The 18,300-nt window shown below is 30.9% G+C and overlaps 1 protein-coding gene across 1 annotated transcript in view; it reads left to right on the top strand.

Moving 5' to 3' along the window:
• LOC114330518 (exonuclease mut-7 homolog) overlaps positions 1-18,300 on the top strand; it is a 112,134-nt gene that overhangs the window by 26,227 nt on the left and 67,607 nt on the right. Inside the window, exons 3-4 of the mRNA XM_028279864.2 lie at positions 964-1,316; positions 13,444-13,646. Of these exons, the coding sequence (XP_028135665.1) occupies positions 964-1,316; positions 13,444-13,646 (556 nt within the window). The remainder of the gene's footprint in view (positions 1-963; positions 1,317-13,443; positions 13,647-18,300) is intronic.

The raw sequence follows: 18,300 nt of genomic DNA on the forward strand, positions 1-18,300 counted from the left end.
ACGGAAGAAGAATCTGTACTTCTAAGTTTCGAAACCTTGGAAAACGAGAGTATGAAGCCTTCAAAACCTAATTTCAACCACATTTCAACTAAAAATCCAGAAACCTTAAATAAACCATTGATGTTTTTTCAAAAAAATCGACTTCGACTCGGTTAAATATGGAGAATGTGCAAAATTGCAATGGCCTCTTACCAGTGTCTTTGCTAATAGCAAAATATAGCGCTCCGCACACATCAGGCGAAGACATTTTTTTTGCTTGGGGGCGAAATAATTTCGTCACTTCTGTCTGACGAAAAAGCAGGTCAACAGATATGTAAAATACCCCTATCCAACACTACAGTGAAACAGAATCGAGGAAATGTCTGTTAACGTAAAGGAGAGTTTAATATTTGCTGTGAAAGAAACTGATTTTTATTCTTTACAATTAGACGAAAGACGAAAGTACAGATATTGCTGACAATGTTAAATTGTTATGCTTAGTAAGGTTTAATTTCAATAGGTCAGTTGAAGAAGAAATGTTATTTTGCCACACACTAAACACCACTACAACTGACCAAGACATTTTGAATTTCTTGGATAGTTTAATTCGTGAAAATGGAACTAATTGGTCCAAATGTGTCGGGCTTACAACCAATGGAGGTGAGGGATGGGTCGCGAATATGAAACAACATCAAAAGGTGGGTCGCCGGACATAAAAGTTTGGGAACCACTGCTCTATATCATAACCAATATTGGTCTCGCTTCCAATTGTCCTTTCCGATATTTTTGTTTAATTGACTTTTTACTCCTTTTTACTTCAATGTCAAGCATAAGCATATCTTTTTATGTATGTAATATTATTATTAATAAATAATTAAGTTAGTAAATTAAAATATTGTTTACTGTACATACGTGGTTTATTATTACAGTGTTAAGATTAAAATTATTTTTTGTGACTAATTTACATCTGTTCATATATTTTAGTGAAGAAGAGCCCTCCAGTTGTAAGCAAACTTCACATACACTTTAACAATACAGATAACCCATATATACAAGTATTACGGCTGCTCTACAATTGTCAGGAATTTCATAATGCCAAAAATAAATCTCTACCAATGTTTATCATTGAAGAGTTCAAAATTTGGAGTACAATGAATAGGGATAATATTAAACATCTTTTAGTACCCCAGACTAAAACTGATGCCTTTAAATTATCTTTAAGACAAAATACTTTGGCGTTGAATAAGTTGCTTATAGATGCGTTTGAGATGAAGCAGGAGCGAGAGATATTTTTGAGTATTATTAGGTGCCTAATTGACAAGAAACAGTATAAAGAGGTAAGAAATGATTCTTTTTATTTGACCAATTTTTATTTATAATTAATGATGTAGAATTTAGATTTAAAAAATTTAGAAAAAATATGTACATATTTCTTGTGTTTCTTTGAAGTTGGTTAAGCCTAGCTTGCCTTTTTTCCTCTACTGCAGTTCTGCATTCATCATCATACCATTCCGCATTTCTTTGCCTTTTGGCTTTTAGACAGTTTCCTTTGCAGACACCGTTATTATTGTTTTTAATTGTCTCTATTCCTCTTCTGCAGTATCTTTTTCTCTGTAAAAATATTTTCTGCCGCCCCACGGCAACTAAAAATTAGAAAAAATACATTAATATGCGAATTTCTTTTGTAACGGAAATGTAATAGCTCATAAAAATTCTATAATTTTCTCTATTCCTCCTCTGCAGTATCTTTTTCTCTGTAAAAATATTTTCTGCCGCCCCACGGCAACTAAAAATTAGAAAAAATACATTAATATGCGAATTTCTTTTGTAACGGAAATGTAATAGCTCATAAAAATTGAATAAATAAATTCGGTTTACATTGGAAAGTATTTTCTTGTTTCGCAAGGCAATTAAAAATTTTACTTAAGAAAAGTGTGCTCCAACATTCTTTTTATAACAAAAATACTAACTTATTTGTCTCCATGACGTCATCAAAATTTTTTAATACTAAAATAAATACATATATAGCAAAGTACAAAATTACTATAATTTTAAAATAGTTCATTAGGTATATAAATATCACAAGAAATATGGTAAAAACATTCTGTTCGAAGATGTCTTCCGATTTATCATTAACGTAAGGCATAGTTTTTCTGGAATCAATTCGCGTTTTTATAAATCCCCTCCTCGAATACGCTCCACAAACTGCTAGAGAATGTTATGTCACAAGCTTGACACATCGTTCTACCATTGATTGTGGCAGTGATATTTCTCAATCTCAATTAGGATTCTTAGTAAAATCTCGCAGATTGTCACTCGAAAATCTAGCTAGAGAATATAGGTGGTTCTATAAGGTGAAATTCTTGCTAGTTAATTAACTCAAACTAATCGTTTGAATCAGAATTTTTATAGGAGAAAGTTTGAAGACCCTCACGTTTTTTGATTTGGTCACTGGCAAACTTCTTTTGATGTCCAAGGGTTAGATTATTTGAATGCCGCAGACATACAAACCACTGAAGCGGTTTTTTAAGATGTTCTTCTAACAGTCGTATTACATCACCCTTAACGCCAATATTTACGACTGTTCCGTCTCATGTAATAGCTGGATTTGATACTTTCTAATGTACGAGGCAGCGGAGACATATATCCGACATATTTGCACCCTGGCTCATGCACAAGTGTTATGTGCAGGGTTGCCAACGACCGAACCTCTTTTTCTACTAGATTATATATAAAATCTACCAAATTCTACTAGATTGAGGATAAAATCTACCAAAAATTCTACTAAATTATTTGCTCACAAATGACACATGACAGCCAAAAAAGAAGAAAAAATGACAGATGACTGCCCAAAAAAGAAGAAGAAATGACAGATGACAGCCGAAAAAGAAGAAGAAATGACAGATGACAGCCTATTTTGTTAGATATAAAAATCATTTTTATTTAAAATATAATAATTTTTATAAATATATACATGAACAACATAACTGAAACTTCTAAAAAATATTTAATACTTATTCTATAGAAAAATATATCCTCTCTAGAAGAAAGTGGTGAAAACAAGAGAAACAAGTTACATTTTAACTAATACCATTGTTTAAGAACTACCCTTTTTTAAACAATGCTAATACATTGTGTACATTTAATTTTTTTAAAGTCACTTTCTTGTGCTTAACACAGTTTACTATCCAAAATTTTACTTCAAAATTAAGTTAGTTTAACGTTTCGAATTGTAAACTTATTTTAATGTAAAACTATAGCTTATTCCCAGTAAAAATAGTCCATTAAAGTTCATTTCTAACACTCAATAAACCCCAACTGATAAAATGCTGCAAGCATTGGCAATTTCATCTGATTGCACATATCACAAAAATATCCTCTCTAAGAAGAAATAAGTAGGTAAAAATAAGTTGTATTTAACTGAAAGGAAAGTTCTACATATTAAACATTTAAAAGACAACTATAAGTTCTATGCAAAAAAATATTAAATAGTATATATGTACAAAGTTCATTTTTAACTTAAAGTTTTAAGCAAGGAAGGATGATGATACAATGATGCTTCGTCTTATAGGTTTATTTCACTGTTGTATTAAATCTTGTAGCCACATTTGCTTGAATCTTCTGATTATTGGTCCATTGGTAGATATGTTTGATCAGTTCATTGTCTTGATTTCTTGTTCGACTTTCATGGGTTGTCGCTGTATTTCATCTATTACGAAGAGAATACTCAGATCAGTGTGAGATTACTGACATACCAGGGTGCGCCAGTAATTAATCTAAGGACTTTTGATTGAAATTGTTGTATGGTTGTAATGTGTGTTAATTTAGGACAATCCCAGAGATGGATACCATACATCCTAAATGATTTCAACATGGCTTTGTATAGTAGTAATTTGTTATTTAATGACAATTTGGATGTCCTACCAAGGAGCCAGTACATTTGTCTGAACTTGAGATCCAACTGCCTGCAGTTCATTTGGAGGTGTTTGTTTCATGTTATCCTTTGGTTGATATATGCAATCTAAGGTATTTAAGGTGCAATGTAAATTAAATTGAATGCGCAAATATCATGCTTGAGACGAGACATTGTGGAAAAGTTTAGGATTTGTTAAAATTCTGGATTCAAAAGTAGAAGTTCAATTCAACAGATATATAACATAAATGGTATTAACAATATAAATAGGTTAATACAATAAAACAAAGGTTTAAGTTTTTTTTTAATTTTAATACTTTATGTGTTAGAATCTATAAAGTTTTGAACCAAAAGTATTACACTTTCATTTGCATGCCACCAGCATTTTTTTATTTAAATGTGCTATAAAAAACCACCATAAAGCCAACTCCTTTACTATTATTTTTTTTTTGTCCTTTAAAACAATTTGTTTATTCATACATTTTTGCTAGTTGTGGAAGTTCTTTTTACGGAATGTGATATAACATACTTTAAATGATACTTAAAATCATTTCAAAACAAGCACCAACATCATGTATGTATTTATAAATTTATTAACAAACTGCAGTCCAAGAAAAATAATATATTGTCAACATTAACCATTTACAGTAAAACCTCCATTAACCGAAATAATTGGGGGGTAGGCCGTTTTGGATAACAAGAATTTCAATTAAAAATGACATTGTTTTTTGTACTATTATTTTTCAAAATACATAGTATTGGAGAGATAATATACAGTCCGTCCGCTATAACTTTTCCCATGCGGTACAATTCATTTTCAATCAAATTAAGTCAAAACAGAAAGTGAAACGTACGCCGATGTGTGTAGTATATAGTATACAAAATGTTCACACATCTACGTACGTTTAAATTTGTTTTTACTTAATTTGATTGAAAATGAATCGTACCGCATGGGAAAAGTTATAGCGGACGTACTATAGCTACAAAACATTATCATTGTCAAAGGGAAACAAAAAAGAAAATAGATTTCTTTAAAAAAACACTCAACTTGTTCATTTTCCTTAATTTTATTGCTTTTTGTTTAATTTACTTTTTATTGACAAAATTATTGAAACTGTCAACCATTTCGGTTTAAGGACGTTTTGGTTAACAAATTTGGGGGGTGTTACTGTATTTGCCTTAAATGGCAACATTTTAAAACAAACAAACACACACTGCACAAAAAGTTGCACTAGATTTTCTCCTGGTTAAAAATGTATAAATGTACTGCCATAGCTTGTTGGATTAAATAACTGCAGGCTCAGTTGCCAGTATTTCAATCTTTTCTCTAAACATAAACAACTGCAATACTTGTAAAGCTGATACTATTTGAACAAAAGGTATCTTGCATTGCATCTCATTTCACATATTGGTAATATGAAAAATCTCTTTAAAATACCAAACCTTCTTTCAATAACAATTGAAGCAATAATTTATGATTGATTAAACAGCACTTTACTGTAACTGCTGTCTGAAGACTCTGCAATAGTGTCATTTCATTAGGTAGTTGAGAACTGGATATTCCCTAACAATACATTGTCCATAAATTCCCCATTTTATATACCCATAATATGCAAAAGTATTTAACAACTAAAATAGAGTATTTCTGAATACACTTCCATATTGTAGGATGGGTATTATGGGTTATGTTGTTCTTTAAATGACAAAATACTAATTAAATTCAACGTTTTACTCTTTTCAAGATCTTATTTTACTTTTTATCTATATTACAGGTAACAAATGGAATTTTAGCACATTTTAGAAGTTATTTTTTACAAAAATAAAAATATGTAATGTCATTCATGTCATTGTCATTTGTCAAAATTAAAGATTCCTTTACTTACAACCAAATCCTACTAAAATCTACTAAATTTTCTACCAGATTCTAAAATCTACTAGATTTAAAATTTTCCCACTAAATCCCAAGAAATTCTACTAGATCTAGTAGAAAATCTACTAAATTGGCAACCCTGGTTATGTGTTCTTCCACGATCGATTGATGATGAAACTTTGTACCGTTTTTTACTTGAGCTAAAGTTTTGTCTTTGTGTCGGTACCTTTCTTCTGTTACTGTTGTTCTCTCTGAATATATTTGTTTTTGTTTTCCTTATCAATCCAGCTTATCACCATTTTTCTGGGACCTCTTTGATTTAATAGAGATTGGCGATCATCCAGAGTCACTTTTTGAGGGTAACCGGTGAATTGCTCGAATACAATTGCTCGAATTCAGTTGCTCGAAAATCAATTGCTCGACATGAAAATTGCTCGAAATACCAATTGCTCGACATGAAAATTGCTCGAAATACAAATTGCTCGAATAAAAAAGAAAATTATATATCTAAAATATTTATTCACAATAATACAAAATATAGACATAAGAAAGATTCTTGAAATAGGACAAATTATGCGATATTCCACGTATATAATCGTATATTAATTTATGCTGAAAAGGTATTTATTACAAATCTAAAATATCTTTGAACTTTTAAAATAATAAGAAAAATAACGGTTTTGATTTTCTCTCATTATGATAATTAGGGATTATAATAATTTCCAGGTATTATGGAAAGATTAAAATCATTAAATACCCATTAACATGCTTACCCATTACCAATGTTTCTTAATTCGGTATGTATTATTATTATCAAGTATATTCAAATGGGAAATAAGCCACAATTTTACCTAAAAATGATTTTATTAACGTTTCGACGCCCAAGTCGGGTGTCGTTGTCAAAATACAAAATAATACTAAATAAACAAAAATGTTGTTGCTTAGTAAAAAATTCTTCTAATAATTTATTTAATCTGACTCATTTATATCGGCAATTCAGACACGTATTATACATTTTAAAGTAGACGACTTTAAAATGATATTGCCAATATTGATGAGTTGCGTTCCTGGGACGACTTTATTAAAACGTTATTTAAAACGTTATTTATCGAAACGTTAATAAAATCATTTTTAGGTAACATTGTGGCTTATTTCCCATTTGAATATACTTGATTATAAAAATGCCACAAGAAAATAGCTTCAGAACAACATGTATTATTATTATTTTGCATTATTGTGAATATAGTTATTTTCCTAACTAGTGCGGAAAGTGATACTTTCCCGCACGCGACTGCCGTTGACTCGAACGACGCTATAGCGCAGTTCGGGCAAGCAGTCGAGTGCGGGAAAAACACTTTCCGCATGAGTTAGGAACAATATTTTTTCTACGGCCGTATGTTTGGAAAAAAGTCACAACAAATAGAGTTATATCAATTTTTATTTACTAGTAAATACAACAAAATATTTAGTGGAAAAAGAAGAACGTTTATTTATTGCTTCGTAGTATTAAAGATAAATGAGCAATTCGCAGCATTCTGCAAATTTATAACGGATGCAAGCTGATCCTTGAATTGGCACTGTGTATTCTCCCTAGACCTGTGCTCGCTGTGATCACTCGACGGAGATGTAGATGGTTCTAAAGAATCGATACTTAAAATTTTGTTACACACATCTCTTTTTTGCTTTTCAGAGTCTTCTAGGTAACCTTCGGCTACATAAGTTGTTTTCCAACCTCCTAGACGTTTTATATTTGTAATCGTTTCTCCAGAATCGGCTAGGAAGGTTGCTGATGAGCGCCTGTAGCTGTGTCCTGTGTAACGTTCAGGATTGGGTAGATGCAAAAAGGCTGCAATTTCGGAGGGGATTTTTCCAAATGTATTAATTTCTACACATTGCACTATACATTTTCCTTTCTGGTATTTTATAAACAAACGCCGATGAGTTGTGGTTGAAGGTCGTAAACTGACGTATTCTCTGTATAGCTTCAAAAACATTCCATTGTTTATTTCTTCTGAAACAACAAATGATCTCGCAGAGTTGTTTTTCGAGTCCGTAATTTTGACGATTATTAGATTCCCTTTGTCTTCAATATCGTCGAGAGTGATTTTCGTAAGTTCGGCTCTACGACAAGCCCCAGATAAACCAAAAATGGCAACTACTTTTATCATAAGATATATCTCGTTTGGTGCGTCTAACATAAATTTGGCTATATCTTCTTTACTAAAAATTTTTGCTTTTTGTGTTCGAAAACCAATATTTTGTTTTTTCAAAAAAGTTGTTAGTTTATAAAACTTACTTATATCAATATTGTGCTTTATTTTCATTAAACTTTTAATCATGGAATAGCGTGACCAAAGTGTGTTTCATTTAAGCACTTTGCTCAATTCTAAAAAGTATGCCAAAAATACTTCCTCTTTATAGCTCCTTACTTTCATGGATTCGCACCAGTTCACAAAATGGACAAATTGTTTTTGATACCTCTCTTTGGATTTGGCAGGCAACAAATTTAAATTTGCTTCCGCGGCGGCTATCAAGACAGCTTCCGGGATCTCTTCGTCCTATGAATCCATGTAATTTTTTAAAAATTGCAGAGAAAACACACAAATGCATACGTTGTTTGACAAGGTTGTCAAAATCAAACTTTCAATAAAGTTGGTTACTATGACGGCGATAATGGTTTCAATGACGACGATATTCAAAACCATTGTGATTGTCCACTGATTTGACATGAATATTATGTCAAAATAATTCTATTTCAAAGAATTTTCGTGTTAATTTCATTAAAACATGAACACAATAAGATAAATTTGAAATAAATTAGTAAATAATATCTAAATACACTAAGCGCCAAAATTAACGCACCACCTTAAAAATGGGACATTTTTAATGTCTGATATTTCCTGAACCTGTTGTCCGATTTTAGTGATTTTTTAAATATTTTATAGCTTTATTCTTCAGGAATATCGATGTAATAATATTGTTGCTAAACAGATAAGTGTCATTGTATACCGGGTGTAACAATGATAGTGTGTTTTTTCCTCAAAGTTTGGAACACCATGTGGAATATTCTAGCGTATATAAAATATTGAAATTAAAACTCAACTGGAACCTTAGGTTATCTTAACATTTTGCTTTTTGATTCATTCGCTTATGTTGGATAATAAAAAAGTTAGGTACTTTAACAACTAGCAACGTTTTTCATCAATACAGGGTGTTTTTAAATAAGTGTGACAAACTTTGAGGGGTAATTCTGCATGCAAAAATAATGACCGTTTACTTTATAAACATATTTCCGCAAATGCTTCGTTTCCTAGATACGGGATGGTAAATTTTTTCTTACAAACTGACGATTTATTTATTGCTCTAAAACCGGTTGTGATATGCAAATGAAGTTTAGTGGGTTTTAAGAGGTAGTTATTGCTCATTTTTTGACGTACAACTAAGAATTTTATATTCACCATTGGCGTGCATACGGGTCATATTACCCGGTCATATTACCCGTATGCACGCCAATGGTGAATATAAAATTTTTAATTGTATGCCAAAAAATGCCCAATAACTACCTCTTAAAACCTACCAAATTTCATTTGCATATCTCAACCGGTTTTAGAGCAATACATAAATCGTCAGTTTGTACGAAAAAATTCAACATCCCGTATCTCGGAAACGAAGCATTTGCGGACATATGTTTATAAAGCAAACGGTCATTATTTTTCATGGAGAATTACCCCTTAAAGTTTGCCGCACTTATTTAGAAACACCCTGTATTGATGAAAAACGTTGCTAGTTGTTAAGGTACCTAACTTTTTTATTATCCAACATAAGCGAATGAGTCAAAAAGCAAAATGTTAAGATAACCTAAGGTTCCAGCTGAGTTTTAATTTCAATGTTTTATATACGCTAGAATATTCCACAGGGTGTTCCAAACTTTGAGGAAAAAACACACTATTATTGTTAAACCCGGTATACAATGACACTTATCTGTTTAGCAACAATATTATTACAAAGATATTATTGAAGAATAAAGCTATAACCTATTAAAAAAATCACTAAAATCGGACAACAGGTTTTAGTCCAGAAAGCCACTGCGCATCCGCTAGGAAAAATATTCTAATTCGGAGTTTTTGCAAAATCTTACTCAAAAAGGACTCCTTTTAACAAATTTGCATGTTGCCAGGACCAAAAGGTGGTCAAAAATTTTTTAAACGTTTTTTTTTTCTGTTTTTATCCTAAAATTATCTTTTTCATGGAAAAAAGTTTTTTTTTAGGCTTTTTGGATCATTCCAAACAGAGAAGGTCCTTAGTGACTTTTCTCTAAAAATGATAGTTTTTGATATACAGTAGAACGTCAATAATCCGGATTAATTGGGACCGACCCCATCCGGATTATCAAATTATCCGAATTATCGAAATTACTTCAAAAAAATGCCAGTATACACATTAAAGTACAACAAACGTTTTAAAATTTTGTTTTCTCTTGTACAGTAAAGTGTCTAGAGGTGAAATTAATCAAAACATTGTATGTTTAAACACTGTATTGTAATTACAGTGGAACCCCGATAAGTCGGCCTCCGATAACCCGTATCGGCCGCGGTCCCCATTAATCCGACTTATCGAGGTTCCACTGTAATTTATAATAGCAGCTTGTGTACAGTAAAAATATCACACTATTTGGGCTTTTAAAAAATGTGTAAAATATTTTTGAACTGCGGTAGAGGTTCGTTTTTTGCAGCTAAGTTCTTAATTTATTTTAAAAGAATCAGATATTTTTGCTAGATACAAATCCGGATTATTGACGGTCCGGATTTTTGGCGTCCGGATTTTTGGCGTCCGGATTATCGACGTTCTACTGTATAAGCGATTAAAAATTGAAAAATTGCGAAATCGGCCATTTTTAACCCTCAAAAACTATGTGAAAAACTGAAAATTTGAATGTTGCCAAGGTAAGTAGATATTCTTTAAACATCGATTGATGAAATTCTGAAGAGTTTTTTGCAATTTAATATTCAAAACTCCTTTGTTTTTTAATTTCTAATCAAGCGTGCGCGACACTATTTTCCACCGACAGTATGGTGCAAATGAAAGGAATAAATTCGTTATTTCGTAAACCGGCGACTTTAAGGAAAAATCCCGAAACAGGTCGATTTTTATTTTTAAGTTATGATATTGTGGCATATATGGTATACTAGTGACGTCATCCATCTGGGCGTGATGACGTAATAGATGATTTTTTAAAATGAGAATAGGAGTCGTGTGCTAGCTCATTTGAAAGATTCTTCAATTCTCTATTAAGTAATATAAACATTTACATAATTATTTAGACAGGGTGTCCAAAAAATTTTTATTAAATTAAATTATTTGACAAAAAAAGAAGTGGAAGGACACCGTGTATAAATAATTATATACATGTTTATATTACTGAATAGAGAATTGAAGAACCTTTCAAATGAGCTACCACACAACCCCTATTCTTATTTAAAAAAATCATAGATTACGTCATCACGCCCAGACGGATGACGTCACTAGTATACCATATATGCCACAATATCATAACTTAAAAATAAAAAGCGACCTGTTTCGGGATTTTTCCTTAAAGTCGCCGGTTTACGAGAACGAATTTATTCCTTTCATTTGCACCATACTGTCGGTGGAAAATAGTGTCGCGCACGCATGATTAGAAATTAAAAAACAAAGAAGTTTTGAATAATTAATTGCAAAAAACTCTTCAGAATTTCATCAATAGATGTTTAAAGAATATCTACCTACCTTGGCAACATTCAAATTTTCAGTTTTTCATATAATTTTTAAGGGTTAAAAATGGCCGATTTCGCACTTTTTCAATTTTTAATCGCTTATATGTCAAAAACTATCATTTTTAGAGAAAAGTCACTAAGGACCTTTTCTGTTTGGAATGATCCAAAAAACCTAAAAAAACTTTTTTCCATGCAAAAAAATTAATTTTAGGCAAAAAACAAAAAAAAAAACGTTTAAAAAATTTTTGACCACCTTTTGATCCTGGCAACATGCAAATTTGTTAAAAGGTGTCCTTTTTGAGTAAGATTTTGCAAAAAATCCGAATTAGAATATTTTTCCTAGCGGATGCGCAGTGGCTTTCTGGACTATTTAGGAAATATGAGACATTAAAAATGTCCCATTTTTAAGGTGGTGCGTTAACTTTGGCGCTTAGTGTATTAGTTGATTGCATATATTATAATATATTATAATGCCATATTACAAGGTATTCTACTTTCCCGCACTAGTGCGGAAAAATTTACTTTCCCGCACTAGTGCGGAAAAATTTACTTTCCCGCACTAGTGCGGGAAAGTGAATCTTTCGGAAACAAAATGCGTGCGGGAAAGTGGCTGTTTAGGCACGACCGTAGAAAAAATATTTTAGATATATAATTCTCTTTTATTCGAGCAATTTGTATTTCAAGCAATTTTCATGTCGAGCAATTGATTTTCGAGCAATTGATTTCGCAATTGATTTCGAGCAATTGCATTCGAGCAATTGACCCAGAACCCTTTTGAGATTTGCTACAAAGACAATTCATCAGAGTGTCACATTTGCATTCTGCAAGATCGAAACGTGTAGTTTTACTTTTGTCCCCAAAGCATTGAATCTTATTTTTGTAAAATTCACTGTTTTGCCTGTTCTTAAATGGTTTCATAAGTTTCATATATTTGTCATGATAGGCTTTTAAAAGCTGAATAATTCTTGTATGTTAAATTATTGGAATTGAAGCCTTTTTCCATATTTCCTCGGAGTCACAAAGGGGGTATTTTGAAAGGGGTTGGGGAGACTGAAAAATCAACTAAAACTTTAAATATCGTTTAAATTTGCAATTGACAATTTTAAGTTTACTTTAATTGATCTTAGATCGAGTTAGCACCTATTTTATTCCAAATAAAATAAATTGAAATTTCCATAAAAATCAGATATTTAATAAAATTCAAGGTCGTTGGGAGGCAGAAAATTCGTTTAGAAAAAAAAAATAAAAATACTAGTATGCTAAAAATAACACTAGAAACTTTTTCACGCTATTACATATAACATTTCGAACTTTTATTTTTTCGATGCATCCTAATGCACAATCCCTAGATATCTGTTTCTTGTCTTACATACTTCCTCAGAGATAGCGTGCACACCTCTGAAGCAAATCGAAGCCAGACCGTCTATCTATGTGGAATTTCAAAGATCGTTTAAAATCCACTTTGGGACACAATCAGCGACATCTCTTAAATATACAGGACATATAAGACAACAGACGACGAATATAGAAAACGAAAAGGATTCTACCATATGCAGAAAGAATCTAGTACTAGGAACTTTCTTTCTGACCTTTTCCTAGACGAATGAAAATGGAATGTGACTGCATATAGTAGAGTTCTTTTCTTTTTCTATATTCGTCGTCTGTTGTCTTATAAATTGTAAAAGCCGCAAATTAAGGATGTACCAAAAAGAATTTCCAACAAAAAAAGTTTTCAGATTTAAATACTTATTTACCATTTTAATTTTTATTATAATGGTGGATTCTCTATCTGAGATTTTTCGTGTTATTTTTTTGTTTTAATCAATTTGATTGGCTTTGATTCCTGCTATTTTCCACATTCCTTTATGGATATCTTTTCTCTGAAAGTTAGCACTATCATTACAGATACTGAAGTTAGTTATTTTTAGGCTTGTCAATATACTACAATGCTAAACCTTCACGACTGTTTCGACATTGACGATTTCTTAATACCTCTCATATTACAAGATAGACTTTACGGAGTTGATGATTTTTTAAAAAATAATCCGAAACATCAGACAGAACTTGTGAAATGGATGGATGGAATATTAGCGAATACGTCTGTTAGGGAGACATTGGGAGAATATGTAGCGTAAGTATTGTAAATGTTTTTGAAAGTTTTTTTTTATATACAGTAATATCAAGTCAACGAGAAAAATCGAAAGTTTATACGTTAATAAATAATATTGTAATCACATTAGGTCATGTAATATGATTCTGCAGAACTACATTAAATCCCAAAACACATAAATTTGACTTGTTCTTTATTTAGTGCAGTCACTGAAGGTTTTCACCCCCGATTTCGTTGAACCTCCATCGATTTTCATGAAAATTGGTGAGTGATTAGAGGATACCTCAAGGAACAAAGGTGACATTATGCCAACTTGCGCTGTTACCCTGGGGGTGGATGCCACCCCTTCTCGGGGCTGAAAATTATTTTATTAAAAAAGGTACCATAAATCGATAGAGGGACAAATTCTAAGCAAAATTTGTTATATAAAGTTATTAACATAAGTCAATACTTTTTGAGTTATGAAAGATAAAAATTTTATTTTTTCGTAAAAAACTGCACGTTTTAAAGCGGTTTTTCACGTATAAATCAAAAACTATAAGCTTTTACAAAAAAGTTAGTATTGTCTAAATGAAAGATAATAAAAAACTGAATACACTCCTCACTTAAAGAGCTAAACTTATGTTAATTCAAAGTGAGTTATGGGCAATTGAATGTATATTTTTTTCAAACAGTCCTCAAATCTCAAATCTAAATATTCAAGCTTAAATAACGGGAAAACTACGCATTTTACAAAATATACCTACTAAACACTTGTCAAGGGACTTCGGAATACCTATCAAATGAGCTCTAGAAGAAGTTAATAGCATCAACATTAAGCAAGTTATGATGAAAATAAGAGAATCCTTTCGAATTTTTTAGGAAAAAGTGAAAAATAAAACATACGCCATTTCCACAAAAATTAAAATTAATAGTAATCCTTACAAGAATTTCTTTATATTAGCATAAGTAATAATTTCAACAATTTTGACCGGTTTAGAATGCACATTTTTGAAAAAAAAAAAGATAATTTAAAAAAATCAGAAAGGACATCGCACACATCTTATGGAAAATATAATGTCACTCAAATTCAATAAAATTTATACCAATAGATTCGTTTTAAATTAACGATCAAATCTTATCATTGCGCCAACTCTCTATTTTCAAAAATAAGAGAAGACATTGATATAAATAAATCTGAAATCAAATGGGTAGGTACATAAGTTAGAGAGAGAAAAAATATTTTAAAATACCCAGATTTTCGGTACTCCATAAATCAGCGGATTAGTTTCACTAATCCGCTTAGGCCCAGCGGGATTTAAGCTGTTATGAATAGCACTCAGAGCAATAATGATTGTAAACTAACATTTTATGGACTCCAAAAATGTGATTTCGATAAACTTTAATTGCAATTTGCGCCGTAATTAATCATAATTAAGAGTTGGCGCAATGATAAGAATTTATCGTTATATTAAAACGAATCTAATCGTATAAATTTTATTGAATTTGAGTGACATTATATTTTCCATAAGATGTGTGCGATGTCCTTTTAAAATTATCGTAATTTTCATATTCTTTTGATAATAACTCCAGAAATACTCAATATACGTAAAAAATGATATATATATATATATATATATATATATATATATATATATATATATATATATAACCAAATTTTAGTTTTTTTATATCAAATATTCTACCATTTTTGCTATTTCGGTAAGGTAAAAAATAACCGAGATAGAAACGTTTAAAGCTTAAATTTTGCTGTGAGAACCATGTAACGGGGGCCATTTAACCTTTTATTAAAAAAAAGTTAGGGGTTTGAAAGATTAAATTCAACGTGATTTAATAGCCCTTGGAATTAGTTTTCAAATCGGTTTTAGTTAAACCTGAGATCGTAAAAATTAACGGAGTTATTTACAAAAAACAATAACATTTTTTGGAAAAATCCTTAAAAGATAAATTTTGAAAAAAAAATTTAGCATATATATTAATGCTATTAACTTGTTCGGGCGTTCATTTGATAGATATTTCTAAGTACTTTGACAAATGTTTAATAAGTTTATGTTATAAAATGCATCATTTTCCCGTTATTTAAGCTTGAATTCTTAGATTTGGGTACTCGCCGAAAAAAACATACATTCAATTACCTATAACTCACTTTTAGGTTAACATTAAAAGGTTTTTCTAGTAAGGACTTTATTTCATTTTTTATTGGCTTCAATTTTGGTAATAACAGCTTTTTTGTAAAAACTTATAGTTTTTGAGTTACTGATAAAAAATCGGTTAAAAACATGCATTTTTCTCAAGAAAAATTAAAATTTTTGATCTGTAATAACTCAAAAAGTTTTGATTTATTTTAATAACATTATATAACAAATTTTGCTTAGAATTTGTCCCTCTATCGAATTATGGGGTTATTTTTAATAAAATAATTTTCACCTCCGAGAAGGGGTAGTAATTTTTGGTATCAAACGCTATCCACCCCCAGGGTAAAAGCGCAAGTTGGTACTATGTCACCTTTGTTCCTTGAGATATCCTCTAACCACTCATCAATTTTAATGCAAATCGATGGAGGTTCAACGAAATCGAAGGTAATAGATCATAGCCACCTTCAGTAACTGCACTAATTGTACAAAATACTATAAAGAGTACCTTTCGACGATTCTATTTAATATGGTACATATAAACTATAAATTTCGCTGATTAGTCAGGCCAACGATAAAAAAACTTGTTTACTAAAAATACCTTATTTTATGTACTTTACGGTTCTGAATCACAATATGATACATACCAAGCTGAATAACCTACCATTTTCTCACATTTTGTCGTTAAATTTATTTAATTGATGTTTTCGTAATAAAAATATAGTACCTTTGAATCAGATTTAATTGAACGACTTTCTTAGGAATATTGGCCTAACGAAAGAAAAAAGTTGAATTGCTTAGCTCTAACCAAAATAAAAGGACCTGTTGATAATTGTAACCAGTATTTGTGTGTATTCGCGGAGTGCAAGTACTTGGAAAGGGAAACGAGAAACGACCGTGCGCGAGTCGCGGAGAAATATTGCAACTATCTTAAATAATTCATATTGTCAATTGAAATTGTCAAATTGACGTATATTTCATACTTTCTGTCATTGACGCAGAAAAATTATATATTGCTCCACAATATTGATATGATATGCAATTATTATATAAAGGTAAATTTAATTAATTGTATTTTGCTTGCAGTACTGCACTTTAATAACTGATTTTATTTACTACATACAATTGTTTACGTTTGCTAAACATAACCTGCATCTTATTTTTTCTTCTTATTATTTTTTTGGACTATGGTCTTGACAATTATCCAGCAACCAGGACTAATATAATTGGCCAATATAATTAAAAGTGCGAATAAAAGTACAGAGCGTAGACATAGAGGTCGCTTTGCCGAACTTGCACGGTCCCAATAGGAAGAGCTATCAACAATAGGGAACTTGCATACAATTTTAAATTCGAAAAAAATGTTATAAATCACAACAGGACATAATTTAAAACTAGTATCAAAGATAAAAAGTTTTGTCTGACTTTCGTTTGGCCCCTAAAGACGATTAAAAATTCAAATTATATCAGCCAGCCCAAAACGCATCGTGACGTCATCGGGTTATATGTTTACATTCTGAACCAACAAAGTAAACAAAATTATACATATAATTTTAAATTAGACATTATAAACGTCAGTAGAAAATACAGTTATGTGACGTTACAAGTGTTTTTGATCGTTTGAACTATTCGTAGGAAAGTACTTTTACAAAATGGTTTTATTTTCCATAGTAAAGCTTCGTTCCTTTCCTTCAATAACTATATCAAACTTCAATCTCAACAAACTGGTATTATAATGATATACGATAAATGTCATTAGAATATGTAAATATTTTTCCATTATTCCGCGACGACGAGCTGGCCAAATACCCAAGTAGATTTAAGCCAATAAACTAAAGAAGAAGAAGAAGAATATACCTAAATATAACCATAAACGGAACCATATAGTTAAACTATGTGACGTCACGGGTCCTTTGAACTATTTTAAAATACAGAAGACTTTAAATTTGAACTAATAGTCGAGGAAATGAAGCTGAAAAAATGGCAAAACCTTGCAATTTTTTCGTCCAGCATCGATTTGCACAAAAAGTTGGGATTAGGCTCATTTCACCCTCTAGTTTATTTTCTATATTGAGCCGTTGTACGCTTTTGGTCTTTTAGGGGTGAAAACTACCCCTAAAAAACTACTTGTAAAAAATTATAAAATAACATTTTAAACTTTAATATTGTCAACATATGGTTCCTATTAGTTACGTAATGATTGTTTTATGCTTTAAAATATACTATCATAATATTTCAACCCTTAAAACCACCCTTGTTGGAGCTATATATAAAAAATTGACTTATCCTAAAAGAATAATTTCGGCTTGCATCGATTTACATAAAAATTTGGGATTAGGATCATCTCACCCTGTACTTCATATTTTATAACATGCTCAAGAGCGTTGATTATTTTTAGGAGTGTAAACTACCCCTTATTGTCAAAAATTATATAAACACATTGTAACCATTAATATGGGTAAAATTTGGTTTTGATTGGCTAAAAATAATGATTGTTTTATGATTTAGGACATATAATAATATTTCAACCCTTAAAAACCAAC

The sequence above is a fragment of the Diabrotica virgifera genome, chromosome 3 (assembly GCF_917563875.1).
Source record: "Diabrotica virgifera virgifera chromosome 3, PGI_DIABVI_V3a".
NCBI classification, from domain to species: Eukaryota; Metazoa; Arthropoda; class Insecta; order Coleoptera; family Chrysomelidae; genus Diabrotica; species Diabrotica virgifera.